This window comes from Scardinius erythrophthalmus, assembly GCF_964197995.2.
Source record: "Scardinius erythrophthalmus genome assembly, chromosome: 10".
NCBI lineage: Eukaryota > Metazoa > Chordata > Actinopteri > Cypriniformes > Leuciscidae > Scardinius > Scardinius erythrophthalmus.
Genome location: NC_138230.1, coordinates 29,155,507 through 29,181,502, shown reverse-complemented (window position 1 = coordinate 29,181,502; position 25,996 = coordinate 29,155,507). Strand labels below are relative to the sequence as shown.

The window sequence follows — 25,996 nt, the reverse complement described above, 5'->3', positions numbered from 1 at the left end:
AGACAGTTTATGTGAAGACGCTTCTCCGCGTCTGACCACAGGCCCATAGAAGGTCTCCCCTCGTATAGGGCGCCCCAACCCATGTTGGACGCATCTGTTGAGACCACTTTGATTCGTGAAGCGATGCCCAGGTTCACGCCGGACTGGTACCAGCCGGGTCTCATCCACGGTTTCAGGGCGGAAACGCATGTCTGATTCACCGTGAGATGGAGCAGACCTGAAGTCCATGCTCGCGCTGGTACTCGCCGTCTCAACCATAGTTGAAAAGGGCGCATATTCATCAAACCCAGCTGCAGTACCGACGAGGCTGAGGCCATGAGACCCATCATCCTCTGGAACACTCTGAGGGGGAGATATTTCCCCACAGTGAATGTCGCTGCCAAGCGCTGTGTCACTGCCGCGCGTTCCTGTGTCAGGCGCACCCCCATACAGAGTCCAGTTCTATCCCCAGAAAGGAAATTTTCTGGCTGGGGAGTAGAATGCTTTTGGTCCAGTTGACTCTGAGACCCAACTGCTCGAGATGGGTCAGCAGTAGTGTTCTGTGTAACACCAATTCTTCTTTTGACTGTGCTATAATTAGCCAGTCGTCCAGATAGTTCAGGACTCTCACCCCCCTTGAGCGTGAGCGTGGCAGCTGCTTTGATACAGATACAGCGCTGCGAGCTGTTCACAAAGTGTGTGCGCTGAGAGGCAGACACGTGACCTGCACTCACCACACTGCCAGCGCGTGCGCTCACACATTGAGGCTCTATGTGTGTGCGTGGCGCAGATACAGTCATATTCACAAGCGGGGGTGGGCGCTGTACAGCGGGCACATTTCCTACACTCAGAATATGAACAGCGTGAGCCGGTTTGACTGATATGGACCCTGTGGTGGTGTGGGACACTGCATGGGTAGTGCTTGTGTGTAAGAGTGAACACTGGGGAGTGGGCACAATTCTTACACTTTAGCGGTCGGGCGGCTTGAGCCAGCTTTATTGTTTTCGACCTTGGATGAGTGTGACACACAGTGAGGGTAGTGTTTTCATGTAGGGGTGGGCACTGGGAAGTGGGCACCTGTCCTACATTTAAGACACCTTCGGCCTGAGCCAGAATATGACCTGAAATAATGCTCTTTTTGAGAGATATGTGGGTCGCAGTGAGAACGGCGTTTGTGTGCAGGCGAGCGAGTTGTGGAACTGACTCATTGGCTGCTGAATACACTCTTCGAGTCGCCTCAGCTGAGGGAACTGAGAGAGCGGTTCGTGCATACTTTGATGGCGGTCCGGCCGCAGCGGGACTTGACCATTGGCGTTTTCCTAGAGTGGCTAGGAAGACTTGGGAGGCTCAAAGCTCGGCGCGAGCTTGTGCCTGGGTCCCCGGGCGGGAGGCGGTCTGCGGCGGCTGGTGGAGCGTCAACACTGACTTACATCCCGAGCCTGGCGTTGTTGTGAGGTGGGCGGAGGAGGCGGTGGGGGCGCTGTTTTTCCGAGCGGGCGGCTGCTTCCTAGCACGGCCTGCTGTGGAACTAGAACGCCGCGGCAGAAAATGTCTCATGGCCTGAGACGTTTGCTGCACCTCTGTGTATCGCTCCGTGAAGCCCTTCACAGAGGGACCGAACAAACCTGTTGGTGACACGGGAGCGTCGAGGAAGGTGGCGCGGTCAGACTCCGACATGTCGGACAGCGTTAGCCACAGGTGACGCTCAGTGACGGTGAGAGTGGCCATGTTGCGGCCGATAGCTTGAACAGCGGTCTTGGTAGCTCTGAGAGCTAAATCTGTTGTGCTTCTCAAGTCCGTCGCGCTCTCCGCAGATGGGCCAGCCTCGTCCAGCGACCGGAGAAGGTTGGCCTGATGAATCTGCAAAACGGCCATGGTATGCAGACCGGAGGCAGCTTGACCGGCGGCGGTGTAGGCGCGACCGATCAGCGTCGAAGTCGTCTGGCAGGCTTTAGTGGGCAGGCTCAGCTTGGACCGCCATCCCGCAGAGGGCGGGCACAACTGAGTCGCTACCGCTTCCCCAGCGGGAGGAACAGAAAGATATCCCCTGTCTTTCGCGCCGTCAACCGCGGAGAGCGTCGAAGAGACAGAGGATTTTAGTCTGGCTGAGTACGGGGCTCCTTATGACTTGGAGAGCTCATCGTGCAGCTCGGGGAGGAAGGGAGCGGGCCTCGAAACAGGTGCAGAGCGGCGTCCAGACAGAAAGCAGCCATACAACCTGTTAGGCGCGGGCTCCTTGGGTGTTGACCAATCGAGGCCGAGGTCTTCTACGGCCTTAGTGATGAGACGGAGAAGCTCAGCGTCGACGGAAGCCCTCACGCTGGATTCCGGCTCAGATGGAGGCTGACCAGCCCTCACTCCCGGACGCCAGAATCGAGCAGCTGTCGTCCTCCGCGATGTCCCGCTCCATCTCGTCGGGCGCCGCGACAGCGGGGCGTTGGCTGTCGAGAAAAGAGACGGGGGACTCAGAGAATCGGTTCTGGTGGCCTTTGTGAGCGGCGCTTTTTAGGGCGCGGCCCAGCAGAAGGCGTAGAAATAGCAGGTTTGATGGCGAACAAAGCCTGTCGAGCTCGCAGGGTCGAGAGAGGCAAAGATTCGCACTCACGGTAGCCGTCCTCGGCGAGCGTGTGATCTGCGTGGTCCTTTCCCAGGCAGGAAGCGCACAGCTCGTGGCGGTCCCCGACGCTGAGGAGGGCACGAGCCGCAGGACATGATGGGCATTGAAAAATGCCTTTGCTCTTTTAGAGAAAACGTGCATGTTGCAGCGGCGAACACACACGGAGAGAATTTGAAAAGGATATGAGCGCCGGATAGCGCAGCAGGTACTGCGAACGAAGGTGGCGAATATCCAGCCAGGTCCTTGACTCGAGCTCGTCCCGCTGAGATGCTGTTCGAAGGCGTTGCTTCTCTCTCGTAGATCCAGCGAAATCCTTCGCTGAAAGGAGACAAAATCACTTGTGCAACCTGTGCAGGGGGGTTTTATAGGCGAAGCCACACCCTGTTTTGGCGGGCTATGACGACAGCACGGGAAGGCTTCCCATTGGTGCTGGAGTCATGCCAGGATGCACTGATAGGTTGCAGCAGTTGCCGCAGAGCAGCCAATAGGCGCGCGAGCTGTCTCGCCTATGTCTGCCTGCTGCAGCAAATGCGTTTTACATTCTAAAAATTAAAGGATCATTTTTTGCTTCAGTATTCTCGAGAAAAGGAGTTTTGCCGTAGCGTAAGCTAAACTTACACAACACGAGAGTACTCTCGTAAGAGAACTCAGAGCTGTTATCTTGGCAAAAAACAAAGTTGCAAAAAGTATTGAATAAAAAGTCGTGGCCAATGTGTATATGAGAAAAACATTTATTTCTTGATGATATTTTCCCCCCATTTTCCATTGTTTTACTTTTTATTACATTTTTTGATACAAGGTCAAAAGGATTAACAATGCAGATTTATTTTCATTTTCGACTTCTTTGTTTCATATTTACCAAGGGTATCAATAATTCTGACCACGACTATTTTTTATATTCTGTGACAGAAACAAGCTTCCTTAAAATTCTGCCTTAGTAAAGTTATAATTCTTAAAGGTCCAATAGCATGAAATGTAATGATGTTAATATTATTTAATATTATTAATAATTATATTTAACAATTTGGCACATTATTTTGGCAGCCCCAATATTTTTATTTTATTTTACTATTATTAGTTTTCTGACTTCATTATGCCGTAATTTAATTTGTTTTTGATTTGTCCGTTTTTGATTTTGTCTTATATTTTGCCTGTGTGTGTGATGAGCTGTTGAACATATCTTTTTAGGGAACCTCCTAAAGAAGACACAAAGCCTCAACCAGCTCAGTGAGTACAAGCAAATTCTTTCAGCATACTTTAAGCTTTCAGTCTTCCTTCTTCGCTCTTTGCTGTCTATGATACATCCCTCAGAGCTGACCTATGATCAGTTATTTGGCTTTATGATGTTCAGTAGTTGAAAACTCAGGACTAGTCCTTCCAGGGCCCTTTTCCCCATTTGATTTACTGAAACTGTTCATGCTTTCTCATCCTTCTAACCTTTGGGTTGTACGTTTAATCGCAAATCTGTGTTGCTGTAGTGACCCATATGTACATGTAGTTGGTCAGTTTCTCCTCCACCGTCCTCCAGTATACAGAACTAGTTTCCTCTTGTGATTCACCTGCTTTCATATTGTGGCTTCTTTCTCCACCCTTAGTTCTAATGCTGCCGCTTCTCTGATCACTGATCTATTGCATTACACTCTTGTTTTCCAGTAAAAAAAAAAAAAGAAAAAAAAAAAACATCCTTCAAACAAGATCAGTTTACTTGAGAAGTAAACCTGAAACTTTAAAAAAAAAAAATTATATCTTTAAGAAAGTTTTTTTTAAGGTCTTACCCCATTATCAATTTTTTTTATTTTTTATATTCACTAAAAAAAGAATTTGGGGTCAGTAAGATTTTTTAATGGTTTTGAAAAGGCTTTTATGTTCACCAAGGCTTCATTTATTTGATCAAAATACATTAAAAACAGTAATATTGTCTTATATTCTTACAATTTTAAATAAGTATTTTGTATTTGAATATATTTTAAGATGTCATTTATTCTTGTGATGCAAAGCTGAATTTTCAGCATCATTACTCCAGTCTTCAGTGTCACATAATCCTTCAGAAATCATTCTAATATTCTGATTTGCTGCTCAAGAAACATTTCTTGTTTCTTATTTTAAAGAACCGCATTTATTTAAAATAGAATGTCTACATAAATGTGTGTGTGTATATATATGTAATGTCTCGGGTTACGACTAATGTCTCGGTTACGTAACCCTCGTTCCCTGAGGAGGGAATTGAGACGTTACATCAGTGAATGACGAATGGGGGTTTCGCTTAGAAGCCTATCACCTTCAAGTTTTAGAAAACGAGCCAATGGCATGGAAAAAGAGGGGGATGTGGGCCGAGGAAATATCGTTGGCGCTTTGTTCCACACCGTCATCCTCAGGTCACCCTGTCCAAAAGCCAAAGTACCACCTCTCAAAGAGGGGGTAGATCGGGGTGTGGATGAGTGGATTCTTGCTCTACTGAGGTCATTGTCTTGACCGCAGTGTCGCGATGGTCATGTTCTCGCAATGAGAACATGATTCATCCACAAAAGCTGCCTTAGCGTGATCAATGCCCAAACACGCAAGGCAGTGATTGTGCCCATCAAATTGAGAAACAGTCTGACCAGAAGTGCACGGATGAGACATCTTTATAAAGACGTGCCACGTGCAAGCTCTTTTGTGAGAGGGAAAACTCTGCAGAGTGCTGAAGCGACCAGGGAGAAGCACACGACTGGCAGATCACTGCACAGATCAGCAGGCAATGTGATCTCGCTGGAATTCGCCGTCACCAACACCTGGAGAGTAGCTTGTCTCGAAGAGTGAAGATCTCAGAATGGCTTGTAGAAGTGAAGATTACTCTTGGCTTCGAAGTGAAAACATAATGCGAGATTGCCACCGCTCCTCCTTTTATACCCAAGTGGTGGGGCGGAGTCGCAGCATGCAATATCCGCAGACCCAAGGCATTTTCCATGCCACTGGCTCGTTTTCTAAAACTCGAAGGTGATAGGCTTCTACGTGAAACCCCCATTCGTAGTGACTGAATGAAAGGGAACGAGAAGCTGCGTCGAGACGCTGTGGGAACACCTCTGCATGATTGCGTCATGAAGCACTGAAATCAGTCCAATGGCGTGACGGAAGGAAGGAAGGAAGGAAACGTTACTACAGGGTGTATCCCCAAGGATACACCACTTAAAGGGATGTGATAAGCAGCTAAGGTTGCCATGTACACCTTTATTGTGGAGGGGGATAGACCTGCGGAGAAATGCTCCTGCAGGAACTCCAGCACTGCAACCACTGGGCAGATAACTGGGTCTTGAAGTGGATGAAAAATATCCACTTCAAGATGTAGAGTTTCCTCATGGAGGGAGCAACAACCTCATTTGAGAGACCTGAACTTATGAGCTGGGCCCCCTCAGAGGCCAAGCCCAAAGTTTCCACAATTCTGGGCGGGGGTGAAGGATCAACCTGCTCGCCTGAGAGAAAAGGGGGACCTGAGCGAATCTCAAAGAGGAGAGCCCTCAAGGAGAGACTCTAGGTCTGAGAACCATACTTGGGCCTGCAAAACGGGGCTATTAACAGAAGCCGGTCCCTGTCCCGGCGAACTCTCTTCAGAACTCCCGGGAGCAGAGCGATCAGGGGAAATGCTTACAGATGTGACCTCGGCCATGTCTGCACCATAGCGTCCAGCCCCAGAGGAGCTGGCTGACTGAGTGAGAATCACAGTGGACAGTGTGTCGTCTCTTAAGATGCGAAAAAGTCTACTTCTGCTCTATCAAAGTTTTTCGGCCGCTGCCTCGACAGGATGTCTGCTCCCTGATTTAAAAACCCTGGGATGTAAATTGCCTTTAAAGAGAACAAATTCCCTTGGGCCCACAGGAGGATCTGGTGAGCCAGTTTGCATAATTGACGTGACCTCAGATCCCCCTGATGGTGATGTAAGAGACCATCGATGTGTTGTCCGTGCGGACAAGCACATGACGGCCCCTCAGGTCTGGTAGGAAGTATTTGAGAGCTCGAAACACCACCATCATTTCTAGCCGATTTATGTGCCAAGAAAGAAGATGGTCCTGCCACAGACCTTGCGCCGAGCGACCACTCATCCTGTGAAGGAAGCATATGACGTTAGCATTATGCGACGACAAGAAGCCCTCAAAACTGGGCCTTGGGTGAGGAACCTGACCCCTCTTAAACCCTCCTTCTGCGAGTCAGACACTGAGACTAGAACTCGTTGGAGCAACATATAATGAGGTGTTATCCATTTCCCCCCAGGAATTCACCATTTATTTCCTCAGATTTAAACGACTCCTCAAAGATCAGATGAATATATATTTAATTTTGACAAAAATCAAATACAGCCAAATATCAACCAGAAAAGTCAACCCGGTCTGGGGTGCGTTTCCCGAAAGCATCGTTGGCCAACTATGGTCGCAAGTTCATCGCAATGTCCATTGAACTCTATTGGTAACGACGGAATTTGCGACCATTGTTGGCCAATGATGCTTTCGGGAAACACACCCCTGGATGAAAAGCTGAATAGTATAATAATACAGACATCTAAATCCTAAAAGATAAGATGAGTACATATTTAATTTTCTCAAAAATTAAATGCAGCCAAATATCAACCAGACAAGTAAACACGGTCTGGATGAAAAAGCTGAATAGTATGTTAATACTGACATCTTGCTCCTCAAAGATAAGATGAGTACATATTTAATTTTCTCAAAAATTAAATGCAGCCAAATTTCAACCAGACAAGTAAACATGGTCTGGATGAAAAAGCTGAATAATATATTAATAAAGACCTCTAACTCCTCAAAGATAAGATGAGTACATATTAAATTTTCTCTAAAATGAAATGCAGCCAAATATCAACCAGACAAGTAGAAACTGTGTAGGTGAAAGGCTGAATGTATTGTATTAATATAGACTTCAGAGCAGAAGAGTATTTAACATTTAATTTAGTCAAAATTAAATGCAGCCAGAAACAAACAGACAAGAATACATGGTCTGAATGACAGGCTATAATCTCAAACAAAAAGAACCATAGCCTAAATAATAATATGCAAACACTAGTTTGCACACAAACATAAGAGAAAGAGAGAAAGGGAATTCCCGTCTGCTCAGTTCCCTGCATATATATACATTGCGGACCCATTATCTACACATTACCTCGGCAAATGCAAGATGAGCCACTAGATTCTTATTGCAGAGATGCAGACAAATAATCTACGCGCTGCCTTGGCAAACTTGCGATCTGAGCCATTAGATTCTTATTGCAGATATGTAGACCTGTAATCTACGCTCTGCCTTGGCACACGCGAGATCCGAGATCGAGTCACAGAATCTTTATTGCAGACCCCTAATCTATGCGCTGCCTCGGCAAATGCGAGATCCAAGCCAAAGAATTTTTATTGACTTTCTTCACTCGAGAAAAAAGCCAACAGGAGCAGAGCTAAAACTCTCGATAGTGCATATGTTACACGTCTGGAATTTATGAATGAACATCGTCAGCCCCCTTTAGAGCTGACCGTGCATGCTCCACTCCCAAACAAACAACACATAAATTGCTTGTGTTCCCACTCATAATGAAGCGATGGCAGGGAGGAACACACGATTGAAAAAGCTGTTTGCTCCCCATTATACTCCTGTCTAGATATATACTGTATGTATGCTTGTGGACAAACAACAATAAATAGACAGAGACAGTTTCACACAGAGCGCTTGCTGAAGACACAGAAGCTAGTGACTGTGTGTTTTTGTATGCTTTATAGTTTCCTGGTCGATGACGTCACATGACATTCCATCACACCATTGGACTGATTTCATAAGTGCTTCATGACGCAATCACGCAGAGGTGTTCCCACAGCGTCTCGACGCAGCGTCTCGTTCCCTCTTCAGGGAACCAGGGTTCCCTTTCGTTCAGTCACTATGAGTTACGTCAGTGAATGACGAATGGGGGTTTTGCTTAGAAGCCTATCACCTTTGAGTTTTAGAAAACAAGCCCCCTTGAAAGGGAACCCTTAATGACCTCAAAGGACTTACTGACTGGACCCCCCCCCCCCCCAATATTTACAATTCTTTTGTACATTGAGTGTACAATTTGCCAATATTGTGAGAATATAGTATTCTCAAATCACAGATTTGTGGCCTGACTGTTATTGTACAATCATTTACAAATCATGAGCTATTGCTGGTGATCTCAAAGGGATAGTCCATCCAAAAACAAAAGTCTGCCATCATTTACTCACTATCATGTCACTCTAAACCCGCTTGACTTTCTTCTATTGAACACAAAAGGAGATATTAGATAGAATGTCTAAGCCTAAAAACTGCTATACATCTCCTTTTGTGTTCAGGTCTGCAGTTACATGAAGGTGAGTAAATGATGATTTTTCATTTTTTTTACCCATTTCTTTAAACACAGGAAAAAAATTAAAAAAATTATTCACACAAACATTTTCGATTAAAGCAGCATTCAATAAAATGTTTAGGGATTCCTTGGTGTAGTCCCACAAGGGGGACTGAATGCGATTTCACCAAGTAAAACATCCTTGATGATCCTGGAACAACATTCTAATCAAAAAATCAGATTTGAGGAATATGGTTTACAGTTAATGTCAAGTTTAGGCTTATAGCAGTGGTCAGCGGCTTCTGCACCATTCTTATTCACATTTTTAGGGATAAATTATGGGTAGGGTTAGGTTCAGAGGCAAAGATAGGTTTAGCTCTATGTTTTTAGACAGGAATGTTGTTCCAGGATCAACAAAAGATGTTGATCCAGGAACATGTCTTATATGGCATAATCATGGCGATCAGTTCCACAAAATGCAAAGAGTAAGCGGGACAGAGAGAACACATTTCTTTGGTTCTTGCCACTTGATGTTGCTATGCTTGTCTGAACAGGTGGAACCCTTTCAGTGGAATCACTGAGCTGGTTAGTAATGTTCTTCAGCCCCAGTCAAAGTCCCCCAGTGAGGAGGAGCCAAAGCCGTAAGTACAGTGCAGGGGCTTCAATTCATGCCGCTAAAAGTAGCTAGTTCCCTGCTAAAAATCCTTTACCTAATTTGGTGTTCCCGGGCAAAAATGACTGGGCTTTTAAAATCTTTGCTTGTAAATCTCTCATTATTACAGAGGAGGATTAGGGCCAGGCAATAATAAAAAAATAAAACCATCTCGAGATTAAAGTAATTATAATGCGAGATTAAACTCGTTAAATTTCGAGAAAAAAAGTCGAAATAAAATCTTGAGAATAAACTCATTAAATATCGAGAATAAAGTCGTTGTGTTGCGAGAAAAAACTCGTTAAATTTCGAGAAAAAAAGTCGAAATACAATCTCGAGAATAAACTCATTAAACATCGAGAATAAAGTCGTTGTGTTGCGAGAAAAAAACTCGTTAAATTTCGAGAAAAAAAGTCGAAATACAATCTTGAGAATAAACTCATTGAATTTCGAGAATAAAGTCGTTGTGTTTCGAGAAAAAAAGTCGAAATGAAATGTAGAGAATAACGCATTCGATCAGTGTTCATTGCATAGCCTACTGATATCAACCTCATCAAGGTTTCGTGGTTTCCCAGGATACCATAAGACACATTATTAATCGTTGTTGTTTGTGTACGCCTCCATCCACAGAATGTAACGACTGTAACCATCTATACAGCCATTAATGGCAATGCTGTACGGTTTTAGTTTATCATAGCTTTCCATATGCCAGAGTGTATTTGGGCCAGCGCAAGTGGCGTCTTCTCAAGCGTCTCCTTCGTCGAAATTCCACACCTTGAGGATCAACAAGTTTAATAATGCGTCTTATGGTATCCTGGGAAACCACGAAACCTCCATGAATTTCATGTTGGACAAAAGCGAGTACATCGCGCAAATTGGACTGATTTTTTCTTCTAAAAACACCTAGCCGACCTAGACCTAATGTTCTATTCTTTGTTACTGAAAGAAAGTCAAAAATATAGATTGTCTAAGTGATCTAACTCTGTCATGTCCTCTATCAGGTTATGCAATGAACACTGATCAAATGCGTTATTCTCTAACGTTACATTTCATTTCGACTTTTTTTCTCGAAACACAACGACTTTATTCTCGACATTTAACGAGTTTATTCTCACAATTCTTCGACTTTTTTCTCGAAATTTAACGAGTTTTTTCTCGAAACACAACGACTTTATTCTCGAAATGTAATGAGTTTATTCTCAAGATTGTATTTCGACTTTTTTCTGGAAATTTAACGAGTTTTTTCTCGAAACACAACGACTTTATTCTCAATATTTAATGAGTTTATTCTCAAGATTATATTTCGACTTTTTTTCTCGAAATTTAACGAGTTTTTTCTCGAAACACAACGACTTTATTCTCAATATTTAATGAGTTTATTCTCAAGATTGTGTTTCGACTTTTTTTCTCGAAATTTAACGAGTTTAATCTCGCATTATAATGACTTTAATCTCGAGATGGTTTTATTTTTTTATTATTGCCTGGCCCTAATCCTCTTCCGTACATTATGCTATCACCAAATACTGGATTCAATCTTTTTGTCAGCTTGTTTCCTTTCAATTACAGATTTAATTTTGAAACTGATTGATCGTAGGCCACATTGATCTGAGTTTATAAACCTCAGTTTGTTTGTTTGTTTGAGGTGAATAGACTTCAGTAAAAAAAATTCACTCTTTTTTTCACTTGTGAGGTAAATAAGCTCAGATCAATGTGGCCTATGATCAATCCGTTCCAAATACAAAACCCGTGCTGATTTAAAGAAAACAAATTGATGACCCGATTGGGTAACACTTCAGTTTAGGGTCCAATTCTCACTATTAACTAGTTGCTTATTGGAATGCATATTACTAGGATATTGGCTGTTTATTAGTACTTATAAAGCATATATTAATGCTTTATTCTGCATGATCATATTCTACATCCTTTAATCCTACCCAATACCTAAACTTAACAACTACCTTACTAACTATTAATAAGAACTAAGTTTAAGGGGTAATTGAGGCAAAAGTCATAGTTAATAGTTAGTTCAAAGATGGAATCCAATGTTTGGTAATAACAGATTTATAAGCAATTTTTTGGTCACACTTTAGATTAGGGTCCAATTCGCACTAGTATCTAATTATTAACTACAACTTTTGCCTCAATAAACTCCTAATTACTGCTTTATTAATAGTAAGTAAGGTAGTTGTTAAGTTTAGGTGTTGGGTAAGATTGAGGGATTTAGAGTATGGTATATGCTTTAAAAGTACTAATAAATATAGCCAATATCCTAGTAATTTGCATGCTAATAAGCAACTAGTTAATAGTGAGAATTGGACTCTAAACTAAAGTGTTACCCAATTGTTTGTAAGTCGGTCATTTTGACCTGGAACACCACAAATCCAAATCCAAAAGTTGTTATACCTTGTGTGAGCAAAGTCAGTAAGTTTTTGTCCAATGCGAATTATGCGATAACAAGCTATTTCAGGAAAAAGAAAAATCGTTCTCTGGGTCAAAATTAACACAACATGGTTTAATCCAAGTGGGTCAAGCAGAACTGGTGTGATGGTCTAGGGGTTTACCCCCTGAATAGTTTGTCACTACTCTAGTAAAGAAATGCTCTGGGTTCAAAAGTACTTAAATCATGTGGAAGTTACCATGTGCATACTCAAATTTTTTTTTTTTCTTTGGACGGACCGTTTCATCAGTCTATCAAATTGTATGTCAACACAACATGTTCAATCCAAACCGATGACAGCGGATATTCATGTTCTCTTGCAGAGAGACAATGTCAGATAGTTTCAGTGTGGACATGTTATCGATTTTCCAGGGCTCAAACTGAATATCATGATTTGTAGTGCATGTACAGTAAAACCCCTCCCTGTCATACTTCACTGCTACTTAAAAACAATGGAAAATACCCCCTGGATCAATAATCATCTGATGAGTAAGTCTTTTCTCTGGATAAATTATTGATTTAGTCTGTCTGCATTAGATTTGGATCTTGTCAAACTGGAACACTCTCTTATCATCTTACGAGTCTTGTTAAAGTATTAGATGCATCCTGTCAATGTTACTGTCTTATTTCAATATGGTTTGACTGATGAATTTAGAATAGGAGGAATTAACCCAGAGTTTAAAGCCTATTAGGTATATTAATGCAATTACTACTGAATAAAGAACTTAATAAAAATGTTTACACCCCCAGTGCTCTCTTAAACCCAAAGCACCACAATAATCACGTGCCAAACAATTAAGGTTTTAAACACTAAAAAGTGATCAGCTGACTTACTTAAAAAAAGTGAGGAAACCTGTTGCCTTAAAATTATTACATAAATAAACCATGCATAATTGAAATAAAATAAGCTATGTGAACTTGACAATTCCACATTACTTAATCCTTTCAATTAGGTATGAAGTTTATTTACGTTTATTTATTTATTTTTTTAGCTTTATTTCAATTAACAAACGTTTTCATTTTTGTTAACAACACTGGTACAAATTGGTGTCTTATAAAGCAATGAAACTGCAAATCTCACATTTGTTGGAGAGCTATTGAGACTCCTGATCCAGTTTTGGTATTGTTATCCATATTGAAAATGAAATGTGTTAAGACATCAGTGAAGTAACATCATCTTCTTCAACATGATGGGAATATAAATAATCTCAACCCATTTTTTCCCTTAATTTTTTATATAAAAATTACTTTATTTTACAATTATTCAAATTTTTAATATGTAAAGTTTATTGGTAGAAATGTATAATTATTCTTATTAAAAAATTCTTAACATTTTTACTGAAAAAGCACCCTATTGTGTTATCAATCTGGTATTTTTTCTTCTTTTTATTTGCAGTAACATTGCAGGTTATGCTGAACATAATAGCACTTCTTGGCTGAATTATTTTCATATTCCTGATCAGTTTTGCATAAATATTAATTAACAGGTGACAAAGCTATCATTGCACAAACTCATTTACACGGCAACAGTGTTTGAAAATGGGCTTGAAAATGCAAACTTTTGAAAACGGGTTTCAAAGTTCACGTTTTTGAAAACACCTTCATCGTCTCAGAGTAAACTACAAAATGTGAATTAAAAAAAAAAGGTGATGTCATGCCCATGCGTTTTACATGTTCAGTAATAGGCACGTAGTGTTTCTTTAAAAGTGACATCGCCAACTACTGGCCTGGCATGCATAATACACCATTTTTTATAATTTTCATGGATCTGTGTGGATGGGGATTGTTTAGACAACACTGTCGTCTGTATGCAAAAAACCCAAAGGAAAAATGTTTCAGTTTTTAGTATATTGTTGTCGTGTAAACGTACCCTCACACTGATCCAGGAGCTGCTCTTCACACCTGACTCTCCTCCCCAAATGTAAATCAATACAATTACAGGAAAACACTAAAATTACCCAAACCTAAATGTCCCCCTCTGCTCTCCACAGGAAGTTGCACCAGCAGTTTGAGATGTATAAGGACCAGGTGAAGAAAATCGGAGAGGAGGCTCAGAAGAATCCGGAGCAGAAGGGAGACTCCCCCATCTGTGGGATCTGCCACAAAACCAAGTTTGCCGATGGCTGCGGCCACGTCTGTTCTTATTGCCAAAATAAGTTCTGCGCACGCTGTGGAGGACGCGTCTCGCTCCGGTCCAACAAAGTACGTCTGACCCCTCTCTCATCGTAAAATCTGTAAACAAGTTGTATAAAGACCCTGTCTACTGTATATGGCCTTGTGCTTCTGTATCTTATGTTCAATTTCGACATCTTTCAGATTGTGCTTCTGGGTTTGGTGGCTTTTTACTAAACAAAAAGTTAGCTATTTAACCCCTTAACCACTAGAGGGTGCTGAAATGTAAAAAGAAAATAAATCCCCACAATAGAGTGTCTCCCTAACTCCTGAGGCCTAGTTGAACAAGCTCTGAGTTTCAGAGTATTAGAGTTGACAAAACCTTACAAATCTAACCTAGTTTAGATCAGGTTCAGCGGGCTCAAAACACTCAGTATAAACGTTCTCTGTCAATTCAGGGTTTGATCCAGAGCTTGTGATTAACTCTGAAACGTGCACCTGAAAGTGTGTCATGCTGCAAACAGCCAATCACACAGAACATTGAGAGCGTCAGTTTGATTCACTTATTCACTCTTTTTTCACTTGTGAGGTACATAAGCTCAGAAAACAAGTTAATGACACAATTGGGTAACACTTCAGTTTAGGGTCCAATTCTCACTTATAACTAGTTGCTTATTAGCATGCATATTTCTAGGATTTTGGCTGTTAATTAGTACTTATAAAGCACATATTAATGCCTTATTCTGCATGACCAAATTCTGACACAAGAGAGAGCTGACACAATTCACTTCTCTGATAAAGAGATGAAGAGATCGTTATGGAAAACATGAATTTAAATGCATTTAAAAGGCAGAAATAAACACTGCTGCAGTGCGAATTTAAAAAGCGAGCAAAATGAAAATATCTGACTGTATGCATGTGTATCAACTGAATTTGCATACTATATAAAAGTTCACAAAGAACTCAAAAGAAAACATGCAAGCTTAATCCGTTTAAAAGTTTTATATTTTAAAGTTTGTATTTATATATTAATTTAAATGCAATGTTTAATATTAATTGTCAATTAATATAATAATTATATGAATGTATTATATGAATTATACAATTATAATTGATGTAATATAAATATAATCTATAATTAACAGCAAAAGACAAGCAATTTTGTCTCTCTTTTTTTTCCCACTCTAAACTGCTTTAATTTGGAGTGAGAGATACAGGGGGAGTGGCTTTTTTGCATCAGATACAGTACATGTCACTTTACTCACAACTGATTGGTCCAGTTTTGGGAACTCTAACCCAGAATAAAACCTGCTCCGGACCAGGTTAGCCATGTAGCGCAAGTTTGCTCAAACTAATCTCAAATTTACCTGAACTGAAAACGGCTTCATGCAATAGGCTTCTGGTGTGTAGTTTGTTGTTTTCTAAATAGCCCTCCTCTGCTCTTGATGCCATGACCATGACAGAATATATATATATATATATAGTGAGGAAAATAAGTATTTGAACACCCTGCTATTTTGCAAGTTCTCCCACTTGGAAATCATGGAGGGGTCTGAAATTGTCATCGTAGGTGCATGTCCACTGTGAGAGACATAATCTAAAAAAAAAAAATCCAGAAATCACAATATATGAATTTTTAACTATTTATTTGTATGATACAGCTGCAAATAAGTATTTGAACACCTGTCTATCAGCTAGAATTCTGACCCTCAAAGACCTGTTAGTCTGCCTTTAAAATGTCCACCTCCACTCCATTTATTATCCTAAATTAGATGCACCTGTTTGAGGTTGTTAGCTGCATAAAGACACCTGTCCACCCCATACAATCAGTAAGAATCCAACTACTAACATGGCCAAGACCAAAGGGCTGTCCAAAGACACTAGAGACAAAATTGTACACCTCCACAAGGCTGGAAAGGGCTACGGGGAAATTGCCAAGCAGCTTGGTGAAAAAAGGTCCACTGTTGAAGCAATCATTAGAAAATGGAAGAAGCTAAACATGACTGTCAATCTTCCTCGGACTGGGGCTCCATGCAAGATCTCACCTCGTGAGGTCTCAATGATCCTAAGAAAGGTGAGAAATCAGCCCAGAACTACACAGGAGGAGCTGGTCAATGACCTGAAAAGAGCTGGGACCACCGTTTCCAAGGTTACTGTTGGTAATACACTAAGACGTCATGGTTTGAAATCATGCATGGCACGGAAGGTTCCCCTGCTTAAACCAGCACATGTCAAGGCCCGTCTTAAGTTTGCCAATGACCATTTGGATGATCCAGAGGAGTCATGGGAGAAAGTCATGTGGTCAGATGAGACCAGAATAGAACTTTTTGGTCATAATTTCACTAAACGTGTTTGGAGGAAGAAGAATGATGAGTACCATCCCTACTGTGAAGCATGGGGGTGGTAGCATCATGTTTTGGAGGTGTTTTTCTGCACATGGGACAGGGCGACTGCACTGTATTAAGGAGAGGATGACCGGGGCCATGTAGATTTTGGGGAACAACCTCCTTCCCTCAGTTAGAGCATTGAAGATGGGTCGAGGCTGGGTCTTCCAACATGACAATGACCCGAAGCACACAGCCAGGATAACCAAGGAGTGGCTCTGTAAGAAGCATATCAAGGTTCTGGCGTGGCCTAGCCAGTCTCCAGACCTAAACCCAATAGAGAATCTTTGGAGGGAGCTCAAACTCCGTGTTTCTCAGCGACAGCCCAGAAACCTGACTGATCTAGAGAAGATCTGTGTGGAGGAGTGGGCCAAAATCCCTCCTGCAGTGTGTGCAAACCTGGTGAAAAACTACAGGAAACGTTTGACCTCTGTAATTGCAAACAAAGGCTACTGTACCAAATATTAACATTGATTTTCTCAGGTGTTCAAATACTTATTTGCAGCTGTATCATACAAATAAATAATTAAAAAATCATACATTGTGATTTCTGGATTTTCTTTTTAGATTAAGTCTCTCACAGTGGACATGCACCTACGATGACAATTTCAGACCCCTCCATGATTTCTAAGTGGGAGTTCTTGCAAAATAGCAGGGTGTTCAAATACTTCTTTTCCTCACTGCATATATATATGCCCCCTTGGTAAATATGATCAAAGATGGCTGTAAAAAATAAATCTGCATTGTTAATCCTTTTGACATTTTATTTAAAAAAATTAGCAAAAATCTAACCTTTCATTGAAGTAAAAGAATCGAAAGTGGGGGAAAATCACATTATGAAATAAATGTTTTTCTCCATGTATAACATATCATGATAGAATATATATTAACATATCATTATTTAATGTAAACTAAAATGCTTACAAATGTCTTCAGTTCATATACAACCTAATGCACTTTTTTTTACATTTACAAATGTACAAAAGCAAAAAGGTGTTTGGTAGCTATGAGTGATCTGGATGTTCAACAGAAAATGTAACAATATAAGAATGACTGGTCCCACTTTATATTAGGTGTCTTACTATGTAGGTATAGGTGTATGTATTATGTAGGTGTCTTTATATAAAAATAAAAATAGGTATGTATTTGTGTTCCAGTTCTATTGTAAAACAATTTTGCTGTTATTTGGTGTGATACGGGTAAGGTTAGGGACAGGTTTGGTGGTACGGGTAGGTTTAAGGCTTGGTTAAGGGGTCAACAGTGTGCAGGGGTTAGTTTGATTACTTTAAGGGAACACTGTTCAAACTGTTTGTATTACATTGTTTTGATAAATGAAGTATTTTCTTGAAAAAAATATTTGTTTTCTCCTGTTGATGTATGATTCAAGGAATGTCCTATTTATGGAAAGAGTATACTTAATGTTGAGGCAATACAAAACATGTTTTGCACCATAATTACAATCATATGTTATTAAGTTTAGCTAAATGCCTGCTAAAGACATAACTAACCACCCTTTACACAAGCGTTGTTACAGTAGCTAAACGTCCAAAGCCCATAAAGGTGTTAAATAGTTAATAGTAAACATTAGAAACATTTGGAAATTATGAATAGATTGGGTACTTCAAAAACAGGAACAAATAATTCATAAATGATTTGTAAAGTGTAAATAGTAGAAGTCTGTATACACACAACAAACAAAGACCACATGTGTGACTTTTACAGACTGTGGTATGAGTTAATGAATAATATGTTACCCATTAATCTTTTTTTTTGTGAAATGCTTAAAATTACTAATAATATAATTAAAGTGTGTTAGATAATATATAAATCGAATTTTAAAGATGTTTAGCATTCAAATGTACAGCAAATGTAATAAGCTTTTATAATTTCTTTTAAAATTATTATTAGATTTTTAAGAAGTGCATGATCATATGAATAGAAAGTTTAATGATATTTGTAAGCATTTCAATTTACACAAAATAATTATCTGTTAATCAATATGTAATGTTTAGTAAGTTCAACAGTAAACATTAACAAACACTATCTCATAGTTCAATGTGAATATATATTAATAACTTATGATCTGTTAAGCATTATTGTTAATGATTTATTAATGAAAGTTACTAGTGTTAACTTAAGATTTGTCATTACAGGAATACATTTCATACAAATAAATGTAGCCTTAGTGAGCATAAGAGACTTCTTTCAAAAACATAAATAATAATAATAATAATAATAATTCAACACTTTTTACAACACTGAAAAAAGAGATTTGTGCTGCTTGTTAAAATTACTTAATTAAAATGAGTTAAAGCAACACAATTGCTATACATTTAGTCCTAACTTAATTTCATTGTTCAATCCACTTAAATATATTTAAAATTGAATTTAACTTAATCCATTTGTGTTGGATTACATTTAATAATTTCTGTTAACTGAAATTGGGCGAAATTTTCAGTTCCCAGCATCCTTTGCAAATGGCTGGATCAGGAGAGTAAATGTTGAAATTAAGTGTTGTTTTAAGTGTTGTTTTTGAGTGAAGGGAATACCTGTTAATGTTTAATGTTCAGTTGTTTGACATTTAAAAGAGCTTCCGTTATATTAAAGTTTTCATGGTCGTTGAAGTGTAGAGCAGACATTAAGTTCAACTAAAAATATATTAAAAATGAAGATAAATTAATTTAGTGTAACCTCTTGCCTTAAAAAAAAAAATTAAAGAAAGAAATCTTTGTCGATGTCTTTTTTTATGAAACCAACACAGGCTGTTCAACACTGTTTCCACTAGTAGGCATTATATTCCATTCAGTGATTCAGCCTTTCCTCTGTTTTTTATATGTTTGTGATTTCAAATACCTAATATGAATTTTTTGTCTGACTGCAGTTTTGTCTTTCAGCAGTCAGTGAACCATTGAAGTTTAGACTTGTATACATGAATCAATACTAATATTGCAGTACATTTCCCTCTGTTCCTTACTGTGCATCTCCTTTTCTTTTATTGCACTTGTTCCATTTCATCACTGTCAATTACTTGCAGAAATTTACAGCATGGGGACAAATTCTTCAGCAGCTCCTCTTTTTCTTAGTATTTATTATTTTTTCATTATGTTCAAATTCTCACAAGCCCCTTTATTATGGAGCATTAATATTGTAAAAAGTGAATTACTATGACAATTAGATGTATCCAAAAATACTGAATTTAATTGTCACATGCTGCTGGCATATTATTGCTCCATTAGAGTGAAATAAATGTTTGGTACGATTCATATATTTATACTATGGTCGAAAGATTGGGGTTAGTAAGATTTTTTAATGTTTTTGAAAGAAGTCTCTCCACGGCTGCATTTATTTGATCGAAAATACAGTAAAAACAGTAATATTGTGAAATATTATTACAATTTAAAATCACTGTTTTCTATTTTAATATATTTTAAAATTGTATTAATTCCTGTGATGTCAAAGCTGAATTTGCAGCAGTCATTACTCCAGTCTTCAGTGTCACACGATCCTTCAGAAATCACTTTAATATGCTGATTGCTGCTAAAGAAACATTTCTTAATATTATCATGGTTGAAAACAGTTGTGTATCTGCTTAATGTTTTTGTAGAAAAATGAGACCCTTTTCCGGGAATAAAATAGAATGGCATTTATTTGAAGTAGAAATCTGTTGTAACATAAACGTCTTTACTGACACTTTTAATGAATTTAATGCATCATTGCAAATAAAAATATTAATTTACTGACCCCAAACTTTTGAACGGTAGTGTGTATACAGTATTTGAATTTTGACATTTTTTCCATGAAATGTAGGCACATTTTACTCCAAAAACACTGTAATGTGGAAAAAAAACCTCGTTGTGAGATACACCATATACTGCCTTTTATGCTGATTTATAACTTAAAAAAAAAAAAATGATCAAAGTGGAAAGCTATTCACTGAACCGGGACTCTGACATAATTTCAAAAGATTTATTTAAATAAATGTAGCTTTTATCAATGATGCCCCTGTTGTGAAAGCATACAGAGAGCTTTGATTGTGCCATAGAACCTCAGACAGTTGCTTTGGATTATTTACATCATAATTTGTCCGCCACCTGTGCTCTTTGCCCTCTTAGGAGTTGAAGAATGTGGAAAATAACTTTACTGATGGTCAATTGTTAACCAGCGACTAATTCACTATTCACAGCTCATGAATGATGAATGATGTGCATAATGCATAGTGTTTAGTGAGGGTGCAGCAGTAGGAAGATCTGTACATGCTTCTGATGTGATAACACTGCGATAAACAGCACTTGTATATGGTTAGAACCGCTTACTCTGCTTGAGTTCTTGTTGGTATAGAGGCAAAATACGTCTTTTTAGGTGTCCCACAAAACAGTATTGCGGGATTTGTTGAGATCTCAGCGTTAAATGCAAGTATATGCAGGACAGCAAACCAACTATATATTTATATAGATGGTAGTTTTATATGTACATTTTTTATCTGCTTATCTGGCATGTGAGGTTTTGTTTGATTTGTTTCATTGGCTTGAGATCAATATGGATGGTTGCAATACAAGTGTGTTAAATTTGGTGAACTGTGATGGACTTTAAAAGCTATTTCTAGATCAGCAAGTGGTTTTATTCCCATGGTGCTATGCGCTTCCTGCTGGACAGTGAGCGTGGAGCTGTGTGAAGGCAGCTGGTGTTAGGGTGTCATGGACACCGACGCTGCTGTGTCTGATGTCAGTGTCAATGGCTCCACATGTTAGTGAGGCCATGGATTGAGTTGCCCCCGCAGTGCTAGATGACCAGATTCTTTTTCAGTGGTGGGACAGTGATGTCATGGAGCTCTAGCTCCACGCCCTTAAACATTCACACCCACAACATTGTACATGGAAGGACAAGAAAATAAAAACATGTGATTAATGAAAAAAGAAAAGACATTATAACATTAACCATATAATGCCTTATAACTTCATTTGTTGTGGGTTGCAATACCTTTTGTTATTACAAAAATCGCAACTAATAATTCTGAATAACTGAATTATAATATATCATATATAATACATATTTAATTCTACTTTTAAAGGATTAACATCCAATTTTGTGTGTTATGTCATGTGTTGTAATGCATTGAACTCTAAAGGTAATGTCTCGGTTATGTATGGTTATGTATGGTGGTAACCCTCGTTCCCTGAAGGAGGAACGTAGACGTACCTTGTGACTGACGAATAGGAATCTCGCTAGAGAGGCCAATCTACTTTGATATAAACTAAACGAGCCAATGCACATTGGCGTGCAATCATTTGCATCAGCTGTTCATTTGCTGAGGAGCCGAGCCGATGAGCTGGCTGCCCCGGCGGGTCACAGCAGATGTGGCGACGGGACGTATGTCTCCGTTCCCTCCTTTAGGGAATGAGGGTTACCATACGTAACTGAGACGTTCCTGATCAGTCGGTCACTCTCTACACACGTTGTGACCGACGAATAGGAATCCCTACCAAAGCGCCACAGCTGCTGACCCCATCCAGCGGCCTGTGCGAGCCTCTTGCCCCTTCTTGCCTGGAAGGACGATAGGAGAGGGCTTACACAGAGTGTATCTGTCACTGTTGTACCGTGATAACCCATACAGTGAGAATATTGGATAACACTGGGAAAGCGTGCCCTTTCTTGTTAGGAAGGAGAGCGCTGCGGAACCCACATTCTTCCCAGAAGGAGTTATATGGTGATATACATATGAGGTTGTACTGCATATAAAAATACTGGGTGACTTAGCCCAAGGGAAAGACAAAGGTTTCCGTTTAGGAGCAGGTGTGGAAGAAATACACATATGGGATCCCCGTAGGGTCACACAAATGGGACCCAGACTAGACCCGGTTCTCAAGGATTCAACGGATAAAGGCCGGGCGGCGGACGCTCTGCCATGTCCGGGTCGAGGGTGTTGGAGGACTCAGCAGGTTTTTTACTCTGAAGCAATAAGGGTACACAGCAGGGTGCAGCAAGTCGACAGAGCCGGACCTCTTGCTTCTACCGTTTAGGGTAACAACACGAGAGGAGACCGGCTCTACACGTAGGCTATAATATAATATCTAGCGAACATGTTAGGTGTCGCCCAGCCCGCAGCTCTACAGATAGCGAGGAGCCACGTGCCAGCGCCCAGGAGGATGCAACGCCTCTCGTGGAGTGAGCATGTAACCTGAGCGGGCAGGGCATGCCTTGTGCTTGGTAAGCCAAGGCGATGGCATCCACTATCCAGTGGGCCATCCTCTGCTTGGAGACAGCCTTTGCCTTCTGCTGGCCTCTGTAACAGACAAAGAGCTGGTCTGAGGTCCTGAGACTGAGTTCTGTCCACATACAGACACAGAGCGTGAACGGGACAGAGCAAAGCCAAGGCTGGGTCTACCTCCTCCAGGGGCAGCGCTTGCAGGTTAACTACCTGGTCCCTGAAGGGAGTGGTAGGAACCTTGGGCACATAGCCAGGCCGGGGTCTCAGTACAATAGCTCCACTGGTGGGATACGTGTGTAACCCTTAACCGCCCCGCCATCAAGGGTGGTGAGGGAGGAGGAGCCACCGGGACGGTTTCTGGCAGTAAAAGGTGCCGTCCACGCCCCCGTGAGCTCCTCATGCACCTCCGGGAAGAAAGGCACTGGGGTGGGTTGCTGAGAACCAGCGCGCACCACCCCGAGATACTAATCGGCCAACCTCGAGGGCTCCACACGAGTCCGATCCTGTTAGCGGCCCGGGAAAGCATGGCCTTCATCTCTGGGTCCGACTCGGGAATCGTCATCCGCAGAGAAGTCTGACCCACCTTCCGATGCAGCGACCGACATCTGTTCATCATGTGGAGCGCCGAAGGAAACGATTGGTACACACCTTGTGGATGGTCCAGCACGTTCCGTCGGTGGCTCTACTGGCTGCGTAGCGTGAGAGGGATGAGGGTTGGTTCCCCGAAGGAAGCGCGCTCACTGTAATCCTCAGGTCACCCGCACCCCTGCTTGAAGTAACCCTCTGAGGAGGGTTAGATAGCGGCACAGGCGCGGGGACTCCGCCCCTTTGCAGGAACGAGAGTCTTGACCTGAAGCTCTGAGATGGTCATCTTCCCACAATGGGTACATGACTCATCCATGAACGCTGCCTCAGCATGTTCAATGTCCAGATACACGATGCAGCGTTTGTGATCATCCCGCGATCCCAGGTAACGACCGTATCCAGAAACACAGGTAGAGTGACATCTTTAAAAAGACGTGCTCCACCCGTATAAGCTCTTTCAGGGGACTGCTCTCCTTGGTGCTGAAGCAAAACTAATCCATATGAATAGAGTTGTTTGGTCCAAATTTCCATGATCACTTTATATGATGAACAGATTGAATTTAGGCTTTTATTCACATATAAACATTGATAAATGGATATAAACAGAAGTTCAACCGAACCTGCTTGACCCGCGAGAACAAACCTCATTGCGGAAGCTCAAATGTGCTGCGTAAAACGAGAGCGAACATGCTTCCGTTACCGTTTACCACAACTGATGTGTGAGTTGATGAATGCTTGTGTGAATAAAAGCCTAAATTCAATCTGTTCATCATATAAAGCAATCAAGTCTCTTCAGAAAATTTTGGACTAAACCACTCAATTCATATAGATTAGTTTTACGATCTCTTTATGGCCTTTTTGAAGCATAAAAGCTTCAGTTGTGTAGCTGTCAATGGTGGGACAGAAAGCGCTCAGATTTCTTTCAAAAATGTCTTCGTTTGTTTTTCGAAGATGACCGAAAGTTGTTTGGAACGACATGAGTGTGAGTAATTAATGGCAGAATTTTCATTTTTGGGTGAACTATCCTTTTAAGTCACAATTAAACAGAATCTTTTCTTTCATATTGTGACATACTGAGTGTAACAAATCATAGAAAAAGAAAAAATGTAGGGTGGAGACTTGGTTCAGTTTGATTGGATGTTGAGACGTGGCTGTTGCAAAGTGTGGAGGCAGATGAATGTGAGTTTGCAGGGCTGAAGTTTAAGCATACTAAATGATTGGAGAAGCCCTGTATGTCATCAGAGAGTAGTCTGGCATTTTCACTGAAGATCAGTTGTGTCATTATAACATATATATTAAAAATTAAACATATGCAAAATAATTGTTCACAATAACATCTAAAACATATTGAGGAAATAGCTATTTTCTAAGTGCCAACACAAAAAAATATTTCATGGACATTCAAATTGCTATATCTGAACAGACATGTAGCCTACTATGTATTTTTACTAAGCACAATGCAGTGTGCTTAAAAATAGACTATAAAGTGTTGAACCCATTTAACTAAATTCTTTACAGATGTGTTTTCCCAACATCCCTAACATGTAGCCTACTTAGTTTTACATTATCTGTTTCCACTTATTCTAGATACAGAACATGGTTTTAAGATAAAAAAAAAAAATAGTACTGTTTCTCATTGTTCTAATAAACATGTTTGATATGACAGATGGAAATGTATAACGTTATTTAGAACCAATAGAGGGTTTGGATCTGATCACTGTTGATGCTGTTTTGTGTTAACTAGTTGTTTTGTCAACATTTTGTTGATTAGACTTGCTTTTTGTAAACTTTTAACTTCAATTTAACTTCCTAGTGACACTTCTCTCCTACTAGTAAATAAAAACACAATACATAAGAGCTAATTCTGTTGCATTGTGAAGTGCTGAGAGAGAATGAAGCAAGTTTAAAGGTGTCTGACTTCTCGTCCTCATTCTACAATGTATTAATTTGCGTTCATTTGAACTAAAATTATTCAGTGAAAACAACTATATTTTTTATTGCAAATCGGAGTTCAGTCCGCTTAGATCTCATTCACACATTGTGAGGTCACGTTAGGTGAACTTCATTATAGCTTTTGAGAGTTATTAATTACCCAGAGGACGCTCATTCACTCACATTGTTTGAGTGTATTCCGCTTTAGTGTTTACAGTGTTTGGCTGCAGCTTCGTGTCTGTTATTACCTGTGTTTTTTCGGGCGGTTTGAGACGGCATGCATTTGTAATGAACTGAATTCCGGCTTAGTGCCCTGATAGCGGCAGGATCCGTAAATAATGTAGACTAAAGCGAAGAGCAGTGAGTTTCTTAGCTTCATCGCTCATGCCTCATTCAGCCTCTTAAACGGCGATCGGTTCCGTTGTCAGACATGCGCAGAACTGACAGCAGCTCAATAGCTGCTTCTCTTGCCGTTCTCAGAATCCAGATGAATCGAGCCGATCATTTCTCGTTCTGACGGAGGCAGCAGACGCACAAGACGTCAAGAGTCCATTGCACGCTGTAACAATCTTCTCTATCGCTGTTCATCGTGTCTCGACGGATACAAAATGACTCACAACGACGAAATGGGTAGGAAACTTAATTTATGGATTAAGTATGATCTTAAATGTTTTCGACTCTTTCTACCATACTAGTTGTCACAAGGGCTCACTCTGGTTTTTAAAACAAAAGTCCAGTTATATTTATATGTATATTATGTTACATATA

The 25,996-nt window shown here is 40.6% G+C and overlaps 1 protein-coding gene across 1 annotated transcript in view; it reads left to right on the top strand.

The window, feature by feature from the left end:
• The window catches only part of rims2b (regulating synaptic membrane exocytosis 2b), a 181,343-nt gene that overhangs the window by 17,807 nt on the left and 137,540 nt on the right, over nucleotides 1-25,996 (top strand). The window contains exon 3 of the mRNA XM_081376541.1: nucleotides 14,002-14,212. Coding sequence (XP_081232667.1) covers nucleotides 14,002-14,212 — 211 coding nt within the window. The remainder of the gene's footprint in view (nucleotides 1-14,001; nucleotides 14,213-25,996) is intronic.